The sequence below is a fragment of the Dermacentor albipictus genome, chromosome 2 (assembly GCF_038994185.2).
Source record: "Dermacentor albipictus isolate Rhodes 1998 colony chromosome 2, USDA_Dalb.pri_finalv2, whole genome shotgun sequence".
NCBI lineage: Eukaryota > Metazoa > Arthropoda > Arachnida > Ixodida > Ixodidae > Dermacentor > Dermacentor albipictus.
The window spans coordinates 196,815,664-196,841,698 of record NC_091822.1 but is presented as its reverse complement, the minus strand read 5'-3'; the positions used below and the strand labels follow the sequence as shown (position 1 = coordinate 196,841,698).

At 48.7% G+C, this 26,035-nt stretch overlaps 1 protein-coding gene across 2 annotated transcripts in view; it reads left to right on the top strand.

Moving 5' to 3' along the window:
• Positions 1-6,391: 6,391 nt before the first annotated feature.
• DAT (Sodium-dependent dopamine transporter) overlaps positions 6,392-26,035 on the top strand; it is a 97,209-nt gene continuing 77,565 nt past the window's right edge. The window contains exon 1 of one of the 2 annotated variants that reach the window (XM_070534599.1): positions 6,392-7,090. In XM_070534599.1, the coding sequence (XP_070390700.1) occupies positions 6,769-7,090 (322 nt within the window). In that variant the 5' untranslated portion in view covers positions 6,392-6,768. The remainder of the gene's footprint in view (positions 7,091-26,035) is intronic. The other variant, XM_065427591.1, reaches the window with a different exon arrangement.

Sequence of the window (26,035 nt, the reverse complement as noted above, 5' to 3'; positions counted from 1 at the left end):
ACTTTACCCACATTTTCACAGTTGACTGTACATCTCATCCGTGCCTTAGTGCGGTCTCAGTTCTCGGTGCAGGTCAGCGATTTTCGTTTCATTTTGAGCGAGTGACGTCATGACAGCGATAATATATGTGGTTAATAAGAGGCCTTTCTGGTTGTTCTCAGGCAACTATTAAGAAATTTTATTCGCGTATTCGGATGCAGCCCTAGTAGATATCTATGATAAGCATAAGCGCTGTAAAAAGCTGCACCCTGGACATGTCCTATATATTGTTACACGAAGAACGAGTCAGCAAGACGAGCAGCTATTTACAGGTTATATTTACAACAGCGGTTGCAGCGCTGACCGGTTAGATTCACAGCGCGAGCCCAGTTCGTTCTTCCTCCTCTTTTCTCAAGTGCTGGCGCCCACGCGCCTCGTTCAAACAATCAAATACCACATGCGTGTAGCAATATCTTCACCGCAGGGCCAACATATCTGGACATTCCACAACTTTCCGCTAGATACTTGACTATTGCGGCATTTCAGGAATTGAAAAAGTGGATAAATCTATACCCATATTCACTACATAAATATTAGAAGAATACTTTTTAATAAATCCGACACTTCGAATACCGCAACAAAATACGCCCACAAAGAAAGGGATCGCCACTAAATTCTGCCGCTTCACCAGGATAGCTTCCCGAGTTCGGATGATCTCGGAGTAAAACCAAAATCTCCACAGCTGCTTACTTCCTCATCAAAGAAGCTATACCCTCTGATTCGACTGAACATACATTGAGGAATAGTTAGCTGTGCTGCATTGGCCGAACCAGCGGTCGTTACTGCTATAACTGTGGTAGGTTAGATACTGTGGAACATGCATTGCTTGAATGGCCTGCGCGTGCACCGCGACGAGGAATATTGTTTTAAGCGCCGAATAGGGCGTGGCTCGTCACGCTCCGCGGAAGGCTCGTGGCATATTATGACTCGAAAACTCAACCCCAATTGGGATAAAGAAGCCGTGAAACACATTTTGTTGGGGGATGTGCGAATTCCAGAGACGAAAGTACCATTTATTTCAGTAAAGAGTTAAGGGAACTCTGCTTCCCAAGAACCACTATAGCGCTAGCAAGCATACTGTAGCCTTCTCCTTCAAGGCAGCTGCACGACATTAGCTCAATGGGCATCAGGCGCTGGCCTCTCTGCGTCGACACCATCACCTTTGTCTCGCCTGAGAATGATCACCTTTCTTGCTTCCCCTCCCCCATTTTCCTGCCCTCCTCGTCTTCCTAAGGTGTTTCTGTCCCTTTCCAAATTCAGATTAGCATGTAGGTAGCTACTCGCCTTCAAATGAGCCATCGCCTCACCTGTAATCATGATTACCAACCAAGATGGAAACTTGGACTACTTGGTACGCATTCGTGGTGTAAGACATACAGCGAGAAAAATACACAGATGACAATGTTGTCTGTTCTTCTGTCGTCCGCGTATTTTTCGTGCTGTATTCTTTACGATGTATGAGTATTAGCCTTACTGTCCTACTTTCTTTTCACTATTCTTTCTTTGTCTGCTTTCCTCTGGATTTTTTCGGACCCTTTCCCTCTCCCTATGCAACGTAACATGTCCGTGATCATATTCGCGCTGGCAAAAACCTTTGCCTTCCAATATAGAGCTCATCTCTCAAAACATACTCGTCAAAACTCTCAAGCATCGGCAAATGTAGAGGTTATTTCAGTGGCGTATTTGTAGCCAATGTTATTTCTGTATTTCTCGTACTATCAAGAGTATATGCAACACACCAACACGTTTAGCATAGTCCCTACGGGCGTGACGCGCTGCCCAAGCACAGTTTTTAATAATAATAATAATAATAATAATAATAATAATAATAATAATAATAATAATAATAATAATAATAATAATAATAATAATAATAATAATAATAATAATAATAATAATAATAATAATAATAATAATAATAATAATAATAGATGCGTCGATTGAGGTAAAACACACCACAGCTTTGCTGCTTGTCCTTTTTCACAGAGTGTATGGGCCGATTGATTGATTGATTGAGTAACTTTTATTTTACAGTCCTGCAGATGATATTTTTTTTTTGTCTTGCTCAATGACTGCTATTTTTGTGCATGTATAAACTGCTCGTGGGCCCGGCGCATGCCGCGTCGAGCGCAATTTCTTCGCCCGATAAAACGAAGCGATTCGCCGGGGCGGAAACAAAGGTTGACAAACTCGGCCAAGGAGGCCCACTGCCGCCGCGCTACGCGAGAGGCGGTAAGGTGACTGTCTCTCGGAGGCCATCCATCACGCCTTGCCGCTCGCGGGCCCGACGCGTCGACGTTGGCCTCGCGTTGGCAATGCAGAGCGCGCAACGGCGAGGGACGCGCAGCCGTGCGACCGGGGGGCCTGCTGACCGGAAATGTCACCCGCGTTGCATCGATTCTTTCTCACTGAGCACCTCGGCGCGCTGCACAGAAGTGCGGATTCTAAACCCTCTTGATCTCGTTGGAGAAGCGGCCCGAAGCCGCGACATGTCCCTCCCACCACTGGTGCTGGCTTGCAGCCATGGCTGAATTGGTCGCGGGATCCCGTATCGCGATTAGTAAAAATGAGGCATAAGTCGCGACACATTTAGGTGCCCGAAGGGCGATTGTTGCAATTTTCAAACCAATTTAACCTTTCCATTGAAATGAACTCTTGCTGCGAGTATGCAAAGAAACTTGCGAAGGAGGGACTCGTACGAATCTTAAGAAAATTTATTTTCTTTTTACTACGGGGTAGTGACCTGCTTAATTCGTAACCAAAACAAATACTGAAAGTGGAAAGTGCGAGATAACATGGGTAATCGAGATGCCCAGTTTTTAGTAGCAAATAATTGAAACTCAGAAACAATGACGCAAAGAAAATCACAGAGGAAACGAACAGTTTGTTGAATTCAACTGTATGAATATATATTGCTAGTAAAATTATGGAAAATTAAAGTGAAAGAAAAGACAACGTGTATGTGGCGCGTACCGTGCTCATGCCAATTCAATAACCCATGGCTACCAGCCCCGCATTTGCTTTATTGAGTTACGATATATGTCACTTCCAAATAAACTCCCAGGACAGGTAATTAGTCTGTATCAAGCTAAAGAACACATTTAAGCAGCGCGATATACACACCACGCAAAAAGACACATGCCACTTTTTTCTCCTTTTTTGGGGGTGGGAGGGGGAGGGGGGGTCGTCGGAATGCATTAAATATGTCCTTAGTATCTCCTCCTCCTATGTCGAGCTAAACGAGGGTGATAGTTGAAATGTTGATGAGGTAAACTGGTGGGAGAGCGACCAATGGAACGTTTCTGGATGAAAAGTATTGAAGAATGGGGGCAAAGAGAGAGGACGCGAGGAAAGACGGGAAGGAGTCCGCTTTAAACGGCGGAGAAGTCGACACATGCGTGATCGGAGCGGCGCACAGCATTTTCCTGAGATCTTCCTTGGTTATTCAAATGTGTGCCAGGGATGGGCGTAGGCTCTGTACGTAGCAGATGTTGGTAAGAATGTCGGCGCGAGAAAGTATCAAACAACGCATCCGTTGAAATGGGGACAACGGAAGAACTAAATGTGCGGCACGCTTTCATAGCATTATACCTCCTTACCGCCTGTGGAACAAACCATGGATGGTTTAGAGGCATGTAGAGGCGGTAAGCGAGTACCAAAACGTACCACGTCATATCGGGCCACCCGGAGCCCCCAGCTGACCACTTTTGGAGACCTCCTAGCTACGCCGTCCGGTGCGATGCACCGCCGAAGCGACGGCCATTTGTCGACGCCACAACGCGTTCGTTTGTTTGTTGCTCACATTCTGTGAACGCAGTCAGGAACTATACCGCGCCTGAAGGTTTACCTATAGCGTCTCAGGGATGTTAACATCAGGGGCGCATGCGGAGAGCCCGTGCAAGGACGTGAGTATATACGAATCTGCCCCCTTGCCGGTATGCCGATTTTGAATTTGTATAAGTGTTAATAACCCACTCTCCCTTGTAATGCATATTTGACACTTAGATAATTTTAAATAATGAATAACTAAATAAATGTATCAGACACTAACGAAATAGTAACGCGATGTTGGGCAAGTGCTGATCAACTGAAGATTAGATCATCATAAAAAATTAAATTATGGGGTTTAACGTGCCAAAACCACTTTCTGATTATGAGGCACACCGTAGTGGAGGACTCCGGAAATTTCGACCACCTGAGGTTCTTTAACGTGCACCTAAATTAAGTACACGGGTGTTTCCGCATTTCGCCCCCATCGAAATGCGGCCGCCGCGGCCGGGATTCAATCCCGCGACCTCGTGCTCAGCAGCCCAGCACCATAGCCACTGAGCAACCACGACGGGTGTAGATCATCATAGCCTTACATAAACAATGATCTAGGAATTATTCAAAAGCGTGGAGAACGTCGAGAAGCGAGAACTTGAGAAAGGGGCCGACGAAAATTCGCCTGCTTCTGTCATCTGGTTGATCTGGCTTTTTATAGCAGTGCTATCTATCCTCGAGTGCCCCGCGGAAAACGCGGTCTCTGTTTTGCGGTGCAGCACTCGTCGCGGGGGCTCAGTGAGTTCTCTTGCTGAGCACAAGGTCGCAGGATCGATATCTGGCCGCACAGTGGAGGCAGAGTGCAAAGGCGCCTGTGCACTGAGATTTCAGTGGTCGTTTAGTATCGATGATCTACAGGTAGAACATCGAGTTATGCTCGATGGACTGAACACGGGAACCTTGATTCATCTTACCAGCGCGATTATAACGGAACACAAAGAGGAGACACCACAAACAAAATTTTATTGGCTTAGTTTAATTGGGCCACTTATATTGCTGAATATTAAACGGCTCAAAGCAGACGGGAATGCACTTTTCCTGATGCACATCTCTTGTGTCGTGGTGCTGTGTCACTTCGTGTACGCGCGCGCGCGCGCACAATCAATCAATCAATCAATCAATCAATCAATCAATCAATCAATCAATCAATCAATCAATCAATCAATCAATCAATCAATCAATCAATCAATCAATCAATCCATTCTTGCTTACGTGTCATTCCGTTGCTCCGTTTGCCTGTAGCTGCATGCACTGACCTGGTCTATTTCTGCTTCTTTTCCGTCTCCATCACTCAGTGCTCAAATTTGTCAAATACTGAGCTTTAAGCTCATAGATTCTACGTCCCAAAGGTACCCAGACGTTATTCGCGACTACATTCGTGTGTCTGAAGATTATAGCAACTGTGTGCGAAGTTCACTTTCACTTTCTTTAGTTCTTGTTTTTTAATCATCGCGGTCGACAAGTGACCTCTGCTGGCGACAGAGGACGCAACCTTAACATTCCAAATCGGCAACCATCTACGACTTTTTTTTGGCAATAATTATCAGAGTTAACGATAATCAGCGGTGCAATACGAATGAAGTCCACTTCAGGGCGAAAACCTCTCCCTGAGCTTTTTTCACTTGCCTCATCCTGCGCAAACCACGCCCACCCTATATATGCGGATAGAAAGAATGCACAGAGAAACAAACAGCGATCAGATAACAAACGCAGTTTAACGAAATGTAACTTACCCATAAATATAAAAGAAAAAAAACGTTACAATTAGAATGCTGATTAACGCGTGTACACTTTCGCGAAAGCGCGGATCACTCTGTCGGTCAACAATGCGTTACATTCAAAGAAATTAGAGGCATCCAAAGAAGTATATGTCTCTGCCGAAGCATGACTGACGAAGTAAATTGGAATACATGTGCGAGTCAAGATTACGATCTCTTGACGAGCCCGGTAAATATACATGTATAAAGAAACTAATCACCGGAACAGGTGGCAGAAGCATTTGCGCTCGCCGACATGCGGCGGCGTCCTGCAGCAGTCCCCTATCGCATTTGATGGGTTTTGAGACGGGACAATTAAGCACTGTCACGTAGTAGCGCCGACCTTATAGGGCTTATATATATACCTGTTGCACAGCGACGGCCGGGACCAGCTTTGGCCTCTTTCTCCCGTTGTCGCGGAGGAAAAAGATGGTCGGCATCAACAGGTGTCCGATCAAGCAAAGAAAGAAAAATAAAAGGCGGCGGCGCGGCGGCTCTCTCAGCGCCCGACTGGCCGCGCTCTCTCTTCAAACTGCACACACCACTTTTCCCCGCAAAAATCCATCAACTGCCGGGACGCGTCGCGCCCCGCGGTTTCTGCAAGGGCGCAAACCGTGCGCACTGCACTGCTTTATTGGTCTCCGGCGCTATGCCGGCGCTACTTTTTCAAGCCCGGCAAAGGCACCCGGGAGTTCAGCAAAAAGCTTCGAGGCGGCAGAACTTTCTTTCCCTCGGTTTTTCTCTTCTCTTTCAGGAGCTTCGCTTGCCTATTGGTCAAAGATGACGACACCCGCACGATGCTATTGGGCGACCCGAATCACGTGCCCTGCGAGCGGTGCTTCGATGCGAAGCAGGGAGCGCACTCGCGTCGTCTGCTCAGCGGTGCGGCCGCGTCGTCTGCTGGGGATCGTCGAGCAGGCGATTTCAACGAATAGCAAGGAGCAAGAAAAATAGTGGATAAAAGGCGGCAACTGACAAATCAACTCGGGGAAAGTATTAGGACCTCGCGCAAACCAACATCTTTCGCTTTTGCGGTGAGAGGTTTCAAGCTTAAGCAACAGGTGCGTGCAGCTGAATGCGCGCCTCTTGGCCCATTGCGAACTACGTGCTCTCGAGTCCTCGCTAGAACAGACACGCTGCCTCATTTCGCATGGCGGAAACAGACGAAAATTCGCCTCTGGCGGGCGAGCCAAAGGCGTCGTTGGTCAACGAAGGTGGCTGCAACGCGGCTTCTTCTGATCGGCACGAGCAGCATTCGTCATCGGCCAACAACTCCGGTTCTCAGGCCGTGACGGAAGTCTGCTTGACTCCCCGCTCCGACGCCAAGGATGCGACGGACAGTTTGGGCCGGAAGTCCGGCGACAGAGAAGTATGGGGCAAGAAGGCCGATTTCCTCCTGTCCGTGATTGGATTTGCCGTGGACCTGTCCAATGTGTGGCGCTTCCCCTACCTCTGCTACGCCTACGGCGGGGGTAAGTGTTATCGCTCACTTCTCCCATATGAGTGTTCTCTCAAAGTCTATCTCATGCATCGAGCTCAAACCTGGAACGCCCGCAGCTTGCGAGGACTAAATTAAGGCCGAGCCGGATAAACTATAATAGAAATTGCCAGCACACTTTCGTTAGTCAGCTGCGCGCAGTTGGGTACCGAGAAAATAAAATATATGGCAATTTATAAATGGAATAACAGCACGGATTTATATTACTTACAACTGTGCAAATGCTATTTCTCGCACCATAACTCTCGTAGGCAGGTATACGAAGCATCTTAAACAGTGACAGTATAAGCGTTACAAAGAACAAATAGATAGCGGTCCCGCTTACTTGCTGCCTCTAGCGCTTTGGGGTGAGTGGTAAAAAAATAAACCGTGATTGAATATCGATGCGCGACCTAGTCAATAAGCGCCTAATCTTACTCTTGTGTTGCGCTGCACAGCGTATGCACATGCGCCGCGCAAATCGATTTTTATTTCAGGTGTGAGTATTCTAGTGGCACTTCGCAGAACTTCGTTGAAGTCAGTTGGTTTTGTCGCGAACCGAGGACAATCGGCGGCACAACTGCCAAAGAAAGGCTGCAGGGTGAAAGAAATACCGCGGGTCCTGAGCGTTGCACGCACGCGCATAACTCGTTGCAATGCCTCATCGTCGCCTGTCTTGTCCCGACAGAGGCGCTGAAACGGAGGCAATACGCTAACGAGCCTGAGCGGAGTGGGGCACAACTGCCAGACTCCGCGCTTGTTCACCGTATTTATGCCGCATGCGGCACTCATACGGGCCATTTATCAGCTGCGGAGAAGACAAGTGCCCGTAGCAATCCCTGTGACGGATGTGAAAAGTTGAACTGACATGCAATAACTTGATTTGGGCGAACTGGAAGCAGCGCGAAGAAGACGAAGACAGCAATAGACTAACACACACAGCAGGACAAGCGCAGTTGAACTGATGTTTTATAGGGTTCTTTTAGACCTGTATATTGATTTTTTTTTGAAGCCATGTGGCTACCAAAACCGCGAAATGCTTCACGGACTTAGTTCTCCGTCCCTGCTGCAACCAAGTCTTGGCGTCAAAAGAGCATATCCCGGCATCCGTGATGTCCTTCCCGGATCCTTAGCTCTCCACATTCGTCCTATACCCTTCACAGCATGAACGCAGTATGGACACGGCTCTCGGGAAAAGCATCGGCATAGATAAATAAAATATCTGCTTTACAGAGAGACAGAGAGAGATAAAGAAAGAAGGCAGAAGTGGAATCATTAATATGCACATTTATCTTCGCTAATTGAAAATAGTCGCGCATGAAATTGCGCACGATCAAATGTGGGGGTTTAGAACGCTACGCACATGTAAAATGTGCGTCCGCGTGGATGATGCCGCTGCGGTCGTATCGGTGTACGCGTTGCTTGTTTTGAGGCGGTTCACGGAGAAACTGACTGACTCACGCGGTTTATTACCGTGCCTCCCCCCCCTCCCCTCCCCTCCCTCAATGGGACACAACTGTAAGGATGATGAGAAACGCCGTATATAGCGGACGGCTGCGCATTAACTCTGCCATCCTGGGGTTCTTTAGGGCACGCATAAGTCGAAGTACACGAGCGTGCTTGCATTTCGTCCCCATCGAAATGAAGTCGCCGTGGCCTGGCATCGAACCCGCGACCTAGTGCTCAGCAGCACGAGATAAGCAGTGAAAAACGTGTTTGATGCAGCCGGCCACAAGATGCACGAATATATAGAACAAAAGCGTGTTACAGGGATTATCAACCAAGCGATATTACCGAACTATTACTAAACGATAGAGCTAAAATGTCTGCCAAGTTTTTTTTTTTTGATCAGCGCTTCATCATTATCATTATCATAATAGGCGTTTTTAATTATCCGTCAAACGATAACACGTCTCTCCATGGAAATGTTCATATTCGTTCGCTTTGCATCAGTTCCAGAAAAAAATAAACGAGGCGTCAACGCTTTGCATGCCAAGGGCATCCACTATCAGGCGATGCCCGCAAAATCCAACTTATATATACGCCCTGTGTTGCAACGTTCTAGTTTTTCCGTCGTAGCTTTGAACACTAGCTGTAGCATTTCCCTTCATCGAAATCGCTCGCTTGAACAAGGTTACTATTTGAACAAGGTTACCCCGCTTATTGACGCTTTAGTGTCTACTAGTGAGTCCACGCTTTTTCCATTTATGTCGTAACATATAAAAGGTTTGATTTCAAGAGGCACACATTTCTCGTTTCATCGCAATGGTCGAACTCAATATTCAGATATTCTCGCTTTTCGCCATGTACTTCAGTACTTAGTGATGGGATATTGGGCTTTTTTTATGGGTCTTCAATTAGGCGATCACAGGGGACATACCTAGGCAAGTAAACAAGTCATCTGTGGAAGTTGGAGAGTGTATGCGCACACTTCTTCGCGAGTCCTTAGTCGTGCCGTGAATCATCAATGGCAGGACTGCACAGTGCGGGAGGCCAGGGTCGGCAACGTAGACCAATCGTCTCTTCTACAAAAAAAGTAATCCAAAAGCGTCCCTTCCGTGTCTAGTGCATCGTCCCAACGGTCAATCGGATTTCACTTAAAAGCGGAAACCTATCCTTCCATTTGTGCCGTTGGTGACTGCACCGGCTTGTAATTAGAAAGTCATACCATTTCCCGACGTTACCCGATAAAAAACGGCGCATGTAACACAACTTGTCATCCGAAGACATCCACTGCTTCTTTGTACATACGTATTCATAAAATATTAGCCACAATTTGGCTGTAGTGGACCGCGCATCGAAACGATCGGGCTTTATTTCATGGATGTATAGTTTCTGGGATTTCGGTGAGTTGCACGCTGCTTCAAGAACACGTCGCGGCATGCAGCTTGTGCTGTATATGATTTGTCGCTGCGTCAGCCTTTGCAATTAAATGTTAGCCGCGCACTCAATCTTCCTCTTGGAACGTGAATCTCCCGAATACATTTTCTCAATTTCGGATGTAGAAGTATCGATTAGTACCGCATGCCTTTCCCGATCTCTTCGCTCAGTTGACTCTTCTTGCTTACTTCCCATAAGTGGCGCGCATACCCACTACGGGGAATTCGGCGCTTAAACGGGTGTCGGGAGAGAAAACGTGAGAGAAAAAGTATATTCTGGGGCCCTATAACGTAAAACTATTCCAATATGTTTCTATTCCAATTTCCTGACGTCAAATTTGCGTAACCACCGACGCAAGCACCGGGCGGTCACCCGCAGTGTTGCCTAAACAGACCAATCAAACGCTCTCCTCGTTCATAGGAAGTCACTTTTGTTTGCTTGAACAACGAATAACATTGCCTACACTGAGCGGCTTGTCGTATCTAATTGGCTGGCAAGAAGCGAGGAGAACGCTCAAGTGGAGAGGGATTCACTGAGGCAGAGCCAGTGCACTGAAAATCGACAACCGGATGAAGAGGGTGGTGCCGGCGCCTGCGATTGGTCGGCTTTCCCTTACTTAGCTTGTGGTGGCTGGTCGAAAATCGCGGTGGAATGCAACGGAAACTTAAGAATGACGCTAAAACTGACCCCCAGCAAAGAAGAGTTGGCGGAATGAGGTAGTAAACGTGCCGAAAGTGCTTGAAAACGTTACACGGTCACACAAGAAGTTTTATTATATGCAAATACACCCATGCTCTCCCGCAGGTGCGAGTAGCCAGCGTCTCAGTGATCGGCGGCAGCAATCTTTTATTCCTTTCGGAACGGGGCAGCCTGCGGCTATTCCGAAAAAAATTCAGTTTTGTTCGGCATATTAATGCATCTTTATCGCGTACACGTCACTTTGACGCGGCGAGTTTGTGCGGTTTTGTGACGTCGCGTGAAAGGCAGGTGAAGTGGGCACAGCCCGAAAACTTTTTACCAATAGCCGAGGGCTAATGGCGAGAAGGGGTCGAATCAGAAATAACTGTTTTTCTTTTTTCTGTCAAATCATGCATAATCAGTGTGTGCGCATCATATCAGATGGGGAGGCATTGCGGTTTTCGTGATGTCGCGTGACAGACAGGTCGCGGACGACTGATAGCAGAATTGGAATAGTTTGACGTCATAGCGCCCATGATGCGGAAGCAGTTCCGACCATGTCGCTGATACCTGAAGGAGCACTGGGTCTTCGCCATCAGGCTAGATGGTATTCACGGTCGCCTGCCCATCCGCTCTTACGAGCGTTATTTCGAGCCACGTGACTGGCTGCGCCAAATATAAAATACGAGTTAAAGTGCACTCATTTATTTACAAGCGTGCCTCTTGGCCCTCCTCTACTTCCTCTTCCTGTCCCTCGAGTCTTTTTCTCCGAAACATCACAAGCATGTCCGAGCAGTACAGCTGGCGCGCAGCTTTTCGCGATACCTCGTCTATCGCGTTTCGGGGCATTGCGACGCCGTCGACGTATCGTGCACGAGCACTACGTGTGGCATCATCTCCCGCCGGCGGACTTGGCACCGTCACATCGCGTGCTAAGATAACGGGGAGCTGTGGGAGCGATAGGATTTTAGCCAGGCCAAGTGTCACTCGGACGCGGGACAGGAGACGAGGTGGGCACGTGGATCGGGGTGATCTTGCATAGTTCACGTTACCGAGCTTACAGAGGAACCTACTTTAAGCTCTCGCGTAGGCGGGAGAGAAGCTTGTCGCTCAATCACTGACGGCAAAGCGCCACCGGAGTAGAAACCAGGAGGGCGGCCGCCGTGGTGCTGCCGGCTTTCTATGGGCGCCATCGACGCACAAAGCATCGCGAGAGCGACTTGACGAACCATTTCAGGGTGGCACATGCGGTGGGAGCGCGCGAGGTGCAGCGTCTGGAATGCCATGGCGTGATGGCGGCCATATGCAGAAAGAAAAAAAGGCTAACAGCCGTTGGTGTCACGCCCACGGCAATCGTCTTCGTGCACGAGGACTACGTGGCGCTATTCTCTCTTCACGTCGCGAACATCATGTGCGCCAGAAGTATTTCTGCGGCATCGTTTGTTTCATGCCTCGAACGCAGCTCGCTCTTCGCTGAAAACTTCGTGCGCATAAAATTATTTCTTCCACAATACGTGGGAAGAGCTTGTCGAGGCTCATAAGATCAGCCAACTAGAGCGACTCAAGCTCACGCCCACCGGACGTGAACTATTGCGCTACCTCAGTTACAGTGAAAGCTTCATTGCAGACACAGACCAGAAAGCAAGAATCCCACCTGCAGTCCGGGACTGTATCAGCGTTGCAAGTATACCGCGCAATATGCATCCAACTTAGCATAAGGAGAGTCGGCAAAGCAGAGTCAGCGCACGCAGCAAGAAATACGGGAGAGACCCTGATACGAGGTACACCGATGCTTCCCGATATATTAAACGCAACGCCTTTGCCCTAAGCGTCACGGATCACCAAGGCAACGAAGTTGCAACTGTCACCATCCGAGCAAGAGCCCCCTAGACTGCAGTAGAAACGGCAATTGCTCTGGCAATAACAACTTGCCCTGAAGTAGCAGTAATCCTAACAGACTCCCAAGCAGCAGCTCGCAACTATCAAAAAGGACGCATATCAGAAACCGCACTCAAAATACTTAGAAATCACATCGCACGCGCCCCGCACCCCGACACCTACATCAACTGGGTTCCAGGCCATCAGGGCAAGGCAGGAAATGAGGCGGCACACGCCACGGCCCGCTAGCATTCCAGCCGGACTTTCCTCCCATCCCACAATAGGCCGGCCACCAACATTGATGACATCGCCCTAAAGCACTCGGAGCTTCTGTAACACCACCGACTCAGCAGAAGAATGTACGCTTCACCACACAAGAATCTGAGCAAGGAGGAAGAAGTCATCCTGCGCCGCCTACAGACCAACAGCTACGTACACGGAATAATCATGCACAGACTGTATCCTTCGCAGCTAGTACTCGTACACATGCCCCCATTGCGACGTTCCAGACACTCTGCAACACATGGTCCAGGATTGCCCACTGCGTGACACATCCGCAGTCCCTACCTCAAAAGCTCCTCAAGACGACTCCAGAGAAGGCCGCCCCATAGAAGCACAAGAGGAGCGCTCCAACTCACCGTAGATCTATACGACAGTTGAAACGTGCGAGGCCAAGCTTTCCTCTGATGACCTGGACGACCAACGCAGTCTCGTCGCCCGGGCCAAGGAGGCAGCCCAAGCCAGAGAGTTCTTGGAAAAAGGAATCCTCCCACCTAGGGTGATCCGGGTCCGACTCGGATTACCGTTTCAGAAAATCAAAGTTTTGTGCTCTCTCTCTCCGCCTCAACTCGAAAGCTGCACGCGTGGGACGTTTCGGAACCACACCTTGTTGCCAAATTCTTCGCAACTTCGTCAAGCCTCACGACGTGCCTCACGACGTGGCCGTGAGGCTTGGCCTTCCGGTCCCGACGTGGGAGCGGCCCGCTTAGTGGTTAATTGCCACTACTTGCAAGACCAAATAAAGTTTTCCTTCCTGCCTTCCCTATTGACGGTAGTTGACATGCGAAAAGTTCACAGGCATTCGCGCTGGCAAAGTTACTAAAACGTAGGATAACAGAAACGAACGAGATTGATGCGGAGACAAAATAATACTTGGTACGCGTACATCGTCCTCGTACTTCTGGTTTTTGTGTTTACTGCACATAACCTTAGCAGCGCAAATACCTGTATGGTAAAGGATCACTCGCATGCTCGTCGAACCACATGGCTGTGCGTAAGTCACGAACGAATGCGTTCGCATGTTTTACCTCAGTGCTCTTTTGCCACTGGCTCCTCTCGAGCGAGTACACGGCTCGTGGGCCCATTTCTTGGACCCACGAGCACCGCCGCATGTCTTAACTTTCCTGCGAGAGATTTGCTCGAGCGAGACACTGGGATGTATAGATTTGGTTCTGTCTTACTGCGTATTTTGTGCGAGTGCAGTGTGCTTTGTGTGTGCGTGTCGTTTCGTATGTGTGCGTTTTCATCTCGAGCAGCGCGTCAGACACGTCAGCCCCTCGTTAAGAGCCTCATTCGCGTAAACAGACATAAAACCTATCGAGCGTTTCTCTGCTGTCGTGCACGTGTGCGTTGATTGGAGTTTAGCTAGCAGAAAATGTCACCTCGAATGATAGCACGATGTCGAAGGCTCCGCGCGCTTCGCAAACGTTCGCAAACATCTAGCGAAGTTCGCTACATGTTTTCGGCGAAGGCGCAGCTTTGGAGCTGCCGGGGGAGCTGGGTGTTGCAGCTGTGTCTGTTGTCGGCTGTCAACACGGTGACAGGCGTACGAGATCGGCGGATACACAACGCCTAGCGGAGGGACGAATCGGCCGATGGTCCGGAGAAGAATAGCTGCTGAGCGCCGAACTTATTGCCAGTCACCTCGAGCAGTACTCGTGTATAGCTTCACGATGAGCGTAACATGTGCAGCTTATGCTCACTCATCAGCAGCTATGCGGTGTTACGACCAGCTCTTTACTACGTTTTATTCGGACTTCTGGCTATTGTTCAAATGGCCCATGTCTGTCGGGTGGCTGCTATTTACTTAACTTTGGGTGGCTCCGTTATTCTTAAGTGTTTTATTTTCTGTTGCTTATATTGTTATAAAGTTTCTTACTTTTAAGTTGGTGTCACATTCACTGCCGATACTGTTATACCTCTCTGTCTCGTATAACGTTCGCGTCGCTCTTTGCAAGCGCGCCTGTAGTCTGTCATCGCAATTTTGATTCTGCGAAAAAAAGAATAGAAATACTGTGTTTGGCAAAGGGATATGCAGTGCCTTACCACATGCATATCACACCAAAGGTGACGAACGAAAACTTAGAGACGTCATGAATAGGCCAGTGTTATAGATAACATTCACTAAAAGACAAGACAAAGATAATTATGGGATGTGAGGAGGTAGAATACGTGAGCTCACGCTTACAGGAGAGCTAACGAGATGAACAGAGCGCAAAAATGAAGTGCCCGTTTTACTGAAGTCCACGTGTGCTCACTGTCGATGCGGTAATGCTGCGGGAAAGGAAGTTTCACAATGTACACATCGCCATGTATTCTGTCAATTCTATGTGGGTGATGGCCGAGGACTGGCCACGACATTGTGTACACGAACATGCACTGGCTGAAAGCAGTGCTTCGACCAGTCGGGGATAATCCGAAAAGAGAAAAAAGTTTCCAAAAGCAATTACGACAGTTGTCATCAGTTGTCTGCGACGTGTTTACGTCCTGCCTCACGGTTTATCGCGTGTACACGGCGATCGATTCCACCTGTTATTTCCTCTTGACACGGTTGTCCGATGGCGTGCAGCAAGAACGCCGCAAACGCTGGACGTAAATGTCCGATGCTGTAATAGTGGCACACGTGTCGCGTTCTAATCTCACGTCAGGCTAACGCACGAGTGCAGTCGGAAGTCGTGAGCGGAGAGGAGGATGCCTATTGTCTGCATCCCTACGAAACTTACTGGCGCGTGTCAGAGCTAGTCATGAAAATGCGTATGCCGTTCGAAGTAAATATGCCCTGACTTATCTCCTTCCAGCGACAATGTGTCGAATGTTCCATCTTCAAGTACCAATTGCAGTAATAACACTAATTTAGGCTGCTTTCGATTATAAGCGATCCCTGCCCCTGATTTCGCGATTGCGCAGTCGACTCCCTTTAACGCGATCTCGAGGGGACCGTGAACGACGGTTCGTCAAATCAGAAGTTCACCTTGGCATAATTAATCGACAAAACTAAAGATATACTACTTCGGGTGCACCCAAATACCAAATACACAAAACAATAAATGCAACGGCATGAAAACAAGAATGGTGGACGTAAGAAGTCACATTTGTTAAATTTGCATGATACGAAGCGTCGCTTTGTGCACTCTTAATCAATTTATTGTGTCATCAATGCGCAAACCTGTGCACTGTTAAAAAATCGGACATTTAACCTAGCTTGTTCAAAATTTATTCATTACCATCGTGTAAAATAAAAAATGTGCATAGTGTTCGGAGCGATATCAGCAGCATCATGTGTTAACACCGCTAGTTTTTGTGACTGCTGGCCAGTGTTTGCACTTTAATTATCGGCCTCTAGAGGCATTTCTTGCAGCTGTCTTGACCTTTTCATGTCAACTCAAAGAACTCACTGGAAGTAACGAGCCCTGCATATAGCAGCCCCGACATCTTCAGCTTTTATTGAACTATCTCTCTCTCTCTCTTTAGGATGTTCTCGGTTATTGGTTCGAAGGTGTCAGTATGCAGGATTCCACGTCATCGTTGACCCTGACGTAGATGTTCGTGTCCACAGAAGCATGATTTGCTTGTCGTGCAGCAAGCAGAATACCAGCATTAGTGGTGGCTCCAAAAGTTTGACTTAAGTGAATTAGCGAATCATGTTAAGCGAGTCCCCCACCCCCCATTTCTTTTTATTGCGTCTGTGGGAAACCAACCAACTGTTCACACATTAATCGCGTCCGTCTTATCGGGCGCTAACGGGAGCTAACGCTAAAGGAAAAAAAAGGGGGGGGGGGGGGGCGGGAGGAAAAAAAGAAGCAGTCTCGTTTTTTTTTTGCTTTGTTTTTCCGGGCTTAGAGCTACAGTGACCTCAGTGACATACCTGGCATTTCCTGGCACTAGTCGAAAGACGCGCAGAACTTGCGGAACGGGTTGTGTAAATCAGGTAACGGAATGTCCAACCATGGGTAGATATAGTTTGCCCATCTGCTATAATCTGTATAATATCTTCTGTATATATGTACCTGCAATGAAACAATCAACTTGAACGAAAGCATTTGTCCTAATGCAAGCACGCGTTGCCGGAGGCACGGCGGCGAGGGGGATTCAGGTATAGATTTGCTTGCGGCACAATGTAGAGGAGGAAAAGGTGCGATGGGTGGGCGCGGGCGATGCCGATTCCAACGCGAGTGCTGCAGACAGTGTGCGTGCGTCCGGTCGTGTCCCGCTGATTCACTCAGCGAGAATTTGCGGGCTGTGCACTGGAGTGTTTGATTGCGGGCGTGACGTTGTTGTTCGCGACGCGTACCCAAGCTGCGTGCCCCAAGTCCGGTCAGACGCGCCTCGTTCCGAAGCCTGCATCGCCCGCTCGGCTGAATAACTGCATGGGATCACAGGGTTCACAAGTGTACCGTTATTTGCAGAGTTGCCAACATTTTCTTCGAATGTACATCGCTAAACTGAGACAATGAAGTCGCTGAATTTTTGCGAAATTTGGCTCCATTGTCGATAAAATTGTCGCTACAACTGTCGCGTGAATTTTACGTAGTGTAGGAGTTTTTGGAACGCTGTAATATAAACTGACATGGCGTAACGCATCTATGTAAATGTGTCACGTTCGTCTAGTGTCCATGTGGTGAGGAATAAACCGGGAAATTACCAGAAAGGGGTAGGGGACTTTCATTTTTTAAACATTCCCTTGAGATTTCGAGATTGTAAATCTACACGGGTCAAAAACACGGGTCACCTGATTTTTTTCTCAAATATGGACTTTGTCCACGTTATGTCTGCAAATTTTCCAGCATTCAGCGCTCATGTAAGGAGAAAAACATTATGCGACATGACCTTGTCATGTTTCTAACACGGCAGTGACAATTACGTAACTTTTATGCAGGTCAGTACTATATTGCCGCCTTTTAATCCACCTGAAAGGTCCAGGCAATGCTGATTTGTTCAAAAATCGTGAGAAGCGGAGGCAGTGCGTTCAGATTCGCGTGAACAAGCCCAGCCCGTCCGAAACTTACGCCTTTCTATAGTTTATCTGTCCTATTGTTCAGCTGCTGCGTTCTACAAAACTGATTACAATAAGGTTTGGTATTTAATTTACTGCTTTACTTGCGAACGTCCATCAATCGAACATACTAGTGAAACTGCAGTGCTCATCCGCAGCATTAAAACATATTCTTATGAGTTTCATAAACGATGAAAGAGAGTATATTCTGTGAACACAATGGGAAGCTTGTTTGCCTCGTCGCAATTAACCGTAAGTTATGGCCTCCGTGAGTTCAGACAATCGTTGCTTCATTATGTACACAGCTGTAACCCACGGGCCGTTATACAGAAACCCTAGGCCACGTTCTTGTAGTTTTTTTTTTCAATATCGAAGCGCGTTCTAGAATGTCGATCACAAAGCAACTTTCGTACCTTCGAAATCGCTAAATATCGTCAATGTTTCTGTCACGTCGCAGGAAAAAAAAAGAAAAGAAAGAGAAAGGGTCGTGGGTAGCTAAATAGAAAAAAAATTGTCACCAAACAAACCTAAAGAGTCGATTGAGAAATCGCTAATATAAAGTAATCTGAATCGTTATCTTACGGTTGTGTTTCCAAACCACGCGACCTCGTATCTCTATTGCGGGAATTGGAAACGATATGCCTGAATTCTGATAGTGAAAATTCGATGATCTATTGGTAAACGTGTTCAGTATGGACAGAATGTTTCGCACCCTCTCGCACCCACCTTTAGAGCAAGCGTACTTAACCTAGACTCCAGACACCTTCTACTACCTGCGCGGTTGAGACATAGGGCTTAATGGCAGCTAACGACCAAAGCCTTGACGAGCAGGCACTGCAGCGGCAAGCATGCGAGATGAAATGGCTGAGCGCTAGCCTAGGCCATTCGTTGTGTCAGTAACCGCAGTTCTCTGTTAGAAATGGAACTGTCAACTACAAGCGTTGCAACTTTTACAGCGAAGCTGTATATGGTGTAGCCGATTCGTCCGCACGTCCGTACCTCTGTGGCCTGTACGCCGAAAACTCCTCCGGCGAAACCATGTGCGCATGCGCGAAAAAAATAACTTAAAAGAGAGATAGAGACGCGCGCGATTGGCTTTTGCCAATGGTGACGTCGTTGCTCTTCGTCGCAGCCGAGCGCGCGCGCTACAGTTTCTCTCCGGCTCCGAAATGGGCAGGTCACACGTCATACGTATTCCTGAGGAGCAGGCAACTTTCGATCAGCAACACCGCGAGCAGAACCGGGAACGAGCTCGTCTACGCCGCGCCGATGCTGCAGCCCGGGCTCAAGAAAAGGCTCGTGCAGCCGAGCGCAAGCAGCAACTGCGTACGGAGGACGCGGCAGTCTGCCATGCCGTCGTTTAATGAACCGTCGGGATTAACCCAGTGATAAACACCGGGGCCGCGCGTTTCAGCTTCTCTGATTAACCATCCGTACACAGTGCTTGGGCGGTGTTTTTATTGTTTATAGGGACCCTTCTTAACCGGCTAGTTCGCGCACTATAAACAAACGGCGCTTGTGCACCGTGACTATAGCCATTTGTTGCGTCAAGAACCGCTGCTTATATATCTTCAGTGGTGGTTCGATTCCCGGTCAAGTTCCTACCCGGATCTAATGCAACAACGCTCCGGCGCTTAGCTATACATGTGGACATCAAAAAACGATAGATGTGGTCGATGTGAATCCGGAGCTCCAGCACTACCGCGTCCCTCGTGACCGACGGTCCAGTTATGGACGTTGAACACCGCATCTGAAAGAGAAGATTCCTTTGCGAAGCCACCCGCGCTTTCCGGACCGTGGTTGCTGCCTTGCCGAAAAGCATATAGAAATCGAATTACCTGTCCGACGGTGGGCTCGAACCTGGGTCTCCCATCGCAGCAGCCCGATGCTCAAACCGTGAGGCCGCGCGTCTCTCGTGCCAACCAGCTCTTTGAGGCGCCGCGTGTGCCGCCACACTGCGCAGCACGGGTGGACGACGAGCGCGCGCCAGTTTCCTTTGCGTCAAGCACGCGCGAATGAAATGGGCAAATTAATAGCGTGTGATTGAGCGCTTTACGAAAGCTTCGCTTCGCACAGATTCCAAAATGGGCGTAAATCTGCTAAATATGCTGTACGCGTACTCATTTAGGTGCAGCTGCTTCTTAGTGTACGGGCAACTGTGGCATTCTAACGTGGATCGTTGTACTCATCAGGGCTCCGTGTTTTATGTTCACAAGCGAGAAGTATCGAAAAAAGAAAGATGAAGCACTCGTTAATGGCGTTCTGACAAGTCTGCTTAACTCTATATATAGATATATACTGTCTTCCTGTGCTTTCTTCGTCCTTGTTTCCTTGCGCCACAAGCCCGGAATAAAATGCCAAACCATCACCTAACTCAAACCAAATTATTGCTGTGGCTAAGAAATTTTGGGATTATTTTTATCAAAGGCAAAGTTCCGAGAAGAAAAAACATATGATGACTGATTGGCACCGCAAATTTAGTCGACACTCGTCGCTCGCGCTTGTAGATATTTATTTTCTGGTCTTGATTAACTTCTGGCCCCATTCACTGAAACTCAATGAATATATGAGTGCATTCTTCGGGGATTTGGTCGACTAATGAGTGGTTTACATATGCTACGTGAGAATGTTCGAAGCTGAACGGTTCGTCAACAGTCATAACATAAACGAATGACCAAGAATATTACGTACTATTACAAAACTTCAAAACGTGGATGTTTGAAGCTCGCGGCACGACATAGGTAAAACTAGCGCATTTATGACACATTTATGCGAGGTCACGTAGAAAAAAAAAAGTCGCAGTTTTGCCCGAAAGGCGAAGCATCGAGTGCGATAGCAAGTTAGTAGACTACTGTATGAAGTAAGAATAGCAGATTTGTCGGTCGTATAAACTTGTTAACATTCGCTAACTAACTAAATTAGCAAGCATAGTGTCACGCGTGCACAAGCAAACATAAAAACACTTCACTCGACGACTGCGAACACTCGCTGTCAAAACGCTGTCAAAACCGCGGCAGCAGCGAGCCAATTGACCTTCGTATTGCCTCTCGCTTCAACGCGAATTAAGCGGCGAGAACACAGCGCACACGAAGCTACCAGCACTCGGCGCACTTTGTCACCATCGCACATTGCTTTCTAGAGGCCGCACCGTACGCAGCCCCCGCCGGAGTAGAACGCCCCCCCCCCCCCGGCCTCTCTCTCTCTCCGGTGTCTTTCGCGAGACGGAAGACGGCGCAGTTCATCCCCGCTCTCCTCCCTTGTGCGTGCGAGATTGAGGTACAACGTCGTCGTATCGTGAGTACTGAGAGACAAGGGTGCGCGAAGTACGCTAAGCGATTTGTGCGCTGCGCTGTAGGGTTAGTCTACGGGAGTCCCCTCACCTGCGGAAAGTCGTATCTGTAGGCCAAACGGGCAGATGCCTGAATGATCGACTGAGGGAGCCCCAGCAACTTAAAAAAAATGGTGGGCAACCCTAATCTTTGACTTAGGTGTCCCTTTCTTTTCTTCAATTCAATTTTTATTTAAAAAAGATATACATTTGGTAATGATAACATTCAATTGATTGGTCTAAGCACACTGCGCTTGTCCACCAACCGGCAGTAGGCAGCGCATCTAAATGTGTATAACAAAACTGTTCCACAGAGTTATTGTATCAACATCACATGCTACCCAATATTTTTCCAAATTCAACAATTCAAAATGATGCGCTGTACACAAAATACAATGCTTTTCCGCTTACTTCTTTTACAAGACGACTGCATTTAATGCATTGAGCCACAAAAGTAACTGGAGCGCCAATGCAGCTATCATATATATGCATGTTATCTGCAACACGCAATTTAGAAAAATCCCATTAAAATGATGACCCTATATACAGCAATGCTCGCATCATTTGGACAAGGCGTAATGAGCATGGAAGGGTGGATATGCGACATTTACGTGTCTTCTGACACTTTGTCCAAATTTTCGTGCCATGTACGCATACATTGTCGGCGACAAGCGCCGAACTGGCAGCTTGCTACGACTCCATGCCAGTCGAGGCACGCAATGGGCGCGTGACCACGTGATGAAATATGGCGGCGCCCATGAGGGCGGGGTCGGCTGTTTCAGCTTCCTGCAACTGCTGCCGATGCCAGCCGCTTGGACTGTGCTACATAAATTAGATGACACAACATCTGTGCAGCAACATCTGGACACAGCCTCTGTACAGCAACAAAGGCGTATGTGTTCAATGATATGGCGTACATGTGCTTACACAAATCACGGCCCTTTGGCAGCGTATGTATTCGTGCACGGCGAGCGCGGTTATACTACCTCTTGTCTCGAGAGCCTTACTGCCGGGCAAGCACGATCCCGTATCAGGCCCTGATGTCGCTCGCTTTGTGCTTCCCGGTGAGTCATAAATAGACGTCACTCACATGGGTGTCTGCTAAAAGCGCGACTGTTGCGATCTTCGTCAATTCAGTCTCTGTTTTCTCACTGAAGGTGGCCAACAACTGATTGCGCGTCTGCAACCGATCATGAACTCCTCGGACTACAACTCTTGCATTAGGGTCAATCGCGTGACTGTCTGGTTAAAATTTTAGTCTAACGTTCACAATTAATATATCTTAAAAGGGTTTAGGCTAATTGGTATTAGCAATGAGAAAAGTGCAAACTCAGTATACTCTAGTCATGGCGACCTAAATGTAAAAGTGGGCAAAGAGCAGGCTGGTGATCAAGCGATTGGCAACTACGGCATCGATTCTAGGAACACTAGAGGAGAGATGTTGGCAGAATTCGCGGAAAGGAATGAGCTGCGAGTAATGACCACCTGCTTGAGAAAGGTTAGCAACAGAAAGTTGGCCTGGAGAAGCCCTAATGATGAAACCAGAAATGAAATAGATTTCATACTTTCTACCGATCCTAACATAGTGCAGGATGTAGATTAATTAGGTAGGGTAAAGTGCAGTGATCATAGGTTAGTGAGGCCTAGGATTCACCTCAATAGGAAGGGAGAAAGAGTAAAATTGGTCAAGGAGAAGCAGGCTAACCCGCTAGTAGACGCAGTAAGGGTAAAAGCAGACTAATTCAGGCTAGTACTTGCAAATAAATATGCAGCCTTAGAACAAAGAGATGAAGATGACAAGGTAATGAATGAAACGTAACTATTATTATTATTATTATTATTATTATTATTATTATTATTATTATTATTATTATTATTATTATTATTATTTGTTTTGAACACATATGCACAGTTAACAGGAAAGGGGAAGCGAGGAGCAGGCTGGCAACTTCCACCGGAAGGGGCACAACGCCTGCCTACTCTTCTGAAGGGAGGTGACAGCAACACAGAAATGGAAAATAGGAAGGAAGGGAGGAAAGAGGAAAGGAAGAGCAACAGCACAAATCTAAAGACTAAAGTACAACACAGTACACTACGCACGTTGTTCTGCCGAGTTTCGACTCTGCAGCCAGAATTAAAGTGACGCCGCGTCGAACAGCCTCCACAATTATCAATCACATCCATGGCTAGTTCACTATGCGGCTAATTGTGCGCTCCACGATGAGACGCCAAGTAAAGCTGCACGTAATCACCGTTTCACGTAATCACCTGCACGTAATCACCGGTTCACAATATACACTACAAGGTGTTTGAACCCGCCACCTCCCATCTTCGAAGGAAGAAGCGTTAGGACACAGTACAGATCACACACAGTAGGGCCGGTCACTGAAGGTCACGCTGCTACAGAATGTTGAATGTTCACGCTACAAACGTGAACCTAAGTTAGTTAACTCTAGAAAGGTTAGTAGGTCGCGATGGGCCTGATCACGTTTAGATGCACAGCCACTGGGGTATAAACATTCCTCGAGTGTCGCACACCGCAGGCCAAGGAGATGATAGTTTCTCACTAGCGACATGCGCTGCGCACTGAATGCGGGGCACTCAAATATAGGGTGTTTTCGTAGCAGCCACAAGACGCACACAATGGACTTGCCACACGCCCTTGTCTGTATAAACGTTCGTGCACGTTCACGCAACCAACCCTCAGCTTGAGCAGTTGTGCTCTAGTGCGACGAGGCAAGCATCGGCCGTGAACACGGGGCGGGAACGTTCCATTTGTGACGGAAGCCGAGGCGAGCGGATGCGTGTCACATGCACTCCGCAGTTTTTGGACTTTTTGACCCGTCAAACCCTATTGGACCACCAAAATTTTGGCTGAGATCGACGCCGGTACTGAAGAGGACCACGAGGACCCCAAATTCAAACCGGTGGGTCCAATATTTTGGATTTTATCGGACCTTGAATTTCCTCCGTGGTCGGCCGGACGGTAGGCCTAACGAGACCTAGCACGAGAGCGGGGCTCCGCGGGCTCCCCGGCCTCGGCCCGAGGTAGAGACGACCCGGAGCGAAGTCCCGAATACCCAACCCCAACTTTGAGTAATCATCGACGAGAGGACCGACAGGTTTCATGGCGGAAACCCAGGAAACCATGGATGAAGATTTTCACGACGCCACCGAGCCCGTCCTCGTGCAAGATCGAAGCGGGCCCGCGGCAGGCACCCAAGCCCCGAAAGGCAGCACCCCAACGACAGGAAGACCACAGGCAGAAAGCAATAACGACGCGGACCCGGAATGGGAGATCGCCATGTCCAGGAGACAGAAGAGGTGCCAGCGAGACGGCAAAGGATCGAGCAGCCAAGTTTTGGCGGGAACGGCGCTAGGGAACAGAAATTCCTTAGGCGACGAAAAGATCACAGGCGGCGCGCCAGCTGCGCCGAAGCGAGGAGGAGGAGAGGGGCTGCCGCGGAGGAGACTGCCTCCGCTCCCGAAGGACGATTTAAAGATAGTGCTCAGGCCGAGTGGACTCGCAGTCAAGAGCTTGCAGACACACCAGGTTGCGCGAGCGGTGGTCGCGGCCACCGGATCCGGATGCAAGGCGGAAGACTTGATCATCAGGCTGCGCAATGGCTCCAACATCATAATAGTAAGCACCGGCAACGAAGAGGCGGCCCAACGTATACGGCGCATCACGCAGCTAACGTTCGGGAACAGCAGCTACGCCATCAACGCACACGTGGCGGCGCCGGAGGGCACGTTGCGGGGGGTCATCCACGGGGTGGACGCGGGGACCTCGCCAGAAGAGCTCAAGGCGAACCTTAGAGTCCGAACGCAAGGAGTCAAGATCTTAGCAGCCAGGATGCTTGGACGGTCGAGCACGGCAGTCATCACATTTGATGGCCCCATAATCCCGAAGCAAGTACTCTACTACGGTGGAGAGATGTGGTGCTATCCATACCGCCCGACGGGACAAGTATGCTACAAATGCTGCCAGCAGGGGCATCGGTCGGACGTCTGCCCGAATCCGGAGGCCAAGGCCTGCAAGCAATGTGGCTGCCAAAATCCAGCGGAACAACACCAGTGCACACCCAAATGCCTGATATGCGGGGGCGACCACGTTGCAGGCACGCGGGACTGCAACGTGGCAACGACTCAACGACTGCAAGCAACGACTCAAGACGGCAGGCGAGCTGCGAGGAGGTCCCCAGGGACATCAGCAGCAGAGGCGCAGCCGCAGCCGAAGCAGAGGCGGCGCAAGAAGACCGAGGTGGTTCCGAGACGAGGGCCAGGACCAGGGTCAGCAAAACTTCAAAGCCTACCGGAGCGGGTCACGGAGCTGGAGCCGCGACCGGGGCCGAAGCCAGAGCCGAGGGTCCAACCGGGACGGATCCTATCCACCCCTGGGCGGCACGGGCCAGCAGCAGCAAAAACAGCAAAAGAAGAGCGGCGGCGGCGTTAAGGTGAGCTGGGGGACCGGCCCTCCCAAAACACTTTTTGCTTCGCACTCGGGACCACACACTAACAACACGCAGACAGCGGCCGAAAGGCAACTAAGTGAGGAAAACAAAAGTCTCAAACGCGAACTCGAGCTAAGCCGAGAAGAAACGCGACAACTCAGGAAGAGGATAGACGACCTAATTAAAGAAATGCAAGCGCTCAGACGAGCGGGGTACTCGCCGATCAGAACGCCAACGCCACCACCGCAGGCCGTGGCACCAGTGCAGCAAAACACAGAGGAGAAAAGCTTCAATGATGAAATCAGGAATTTCATGACTAGCGTGCAAAACCAAATGCAACAGATGCAAAATCAGATGCAACAAACGCAACAAAAGATAGCTCTGCAGGACCAGAGCTTCCGTAACTACGTCAAAAATCAAAACACGCAGAAAACCACTAATGACGCCAGG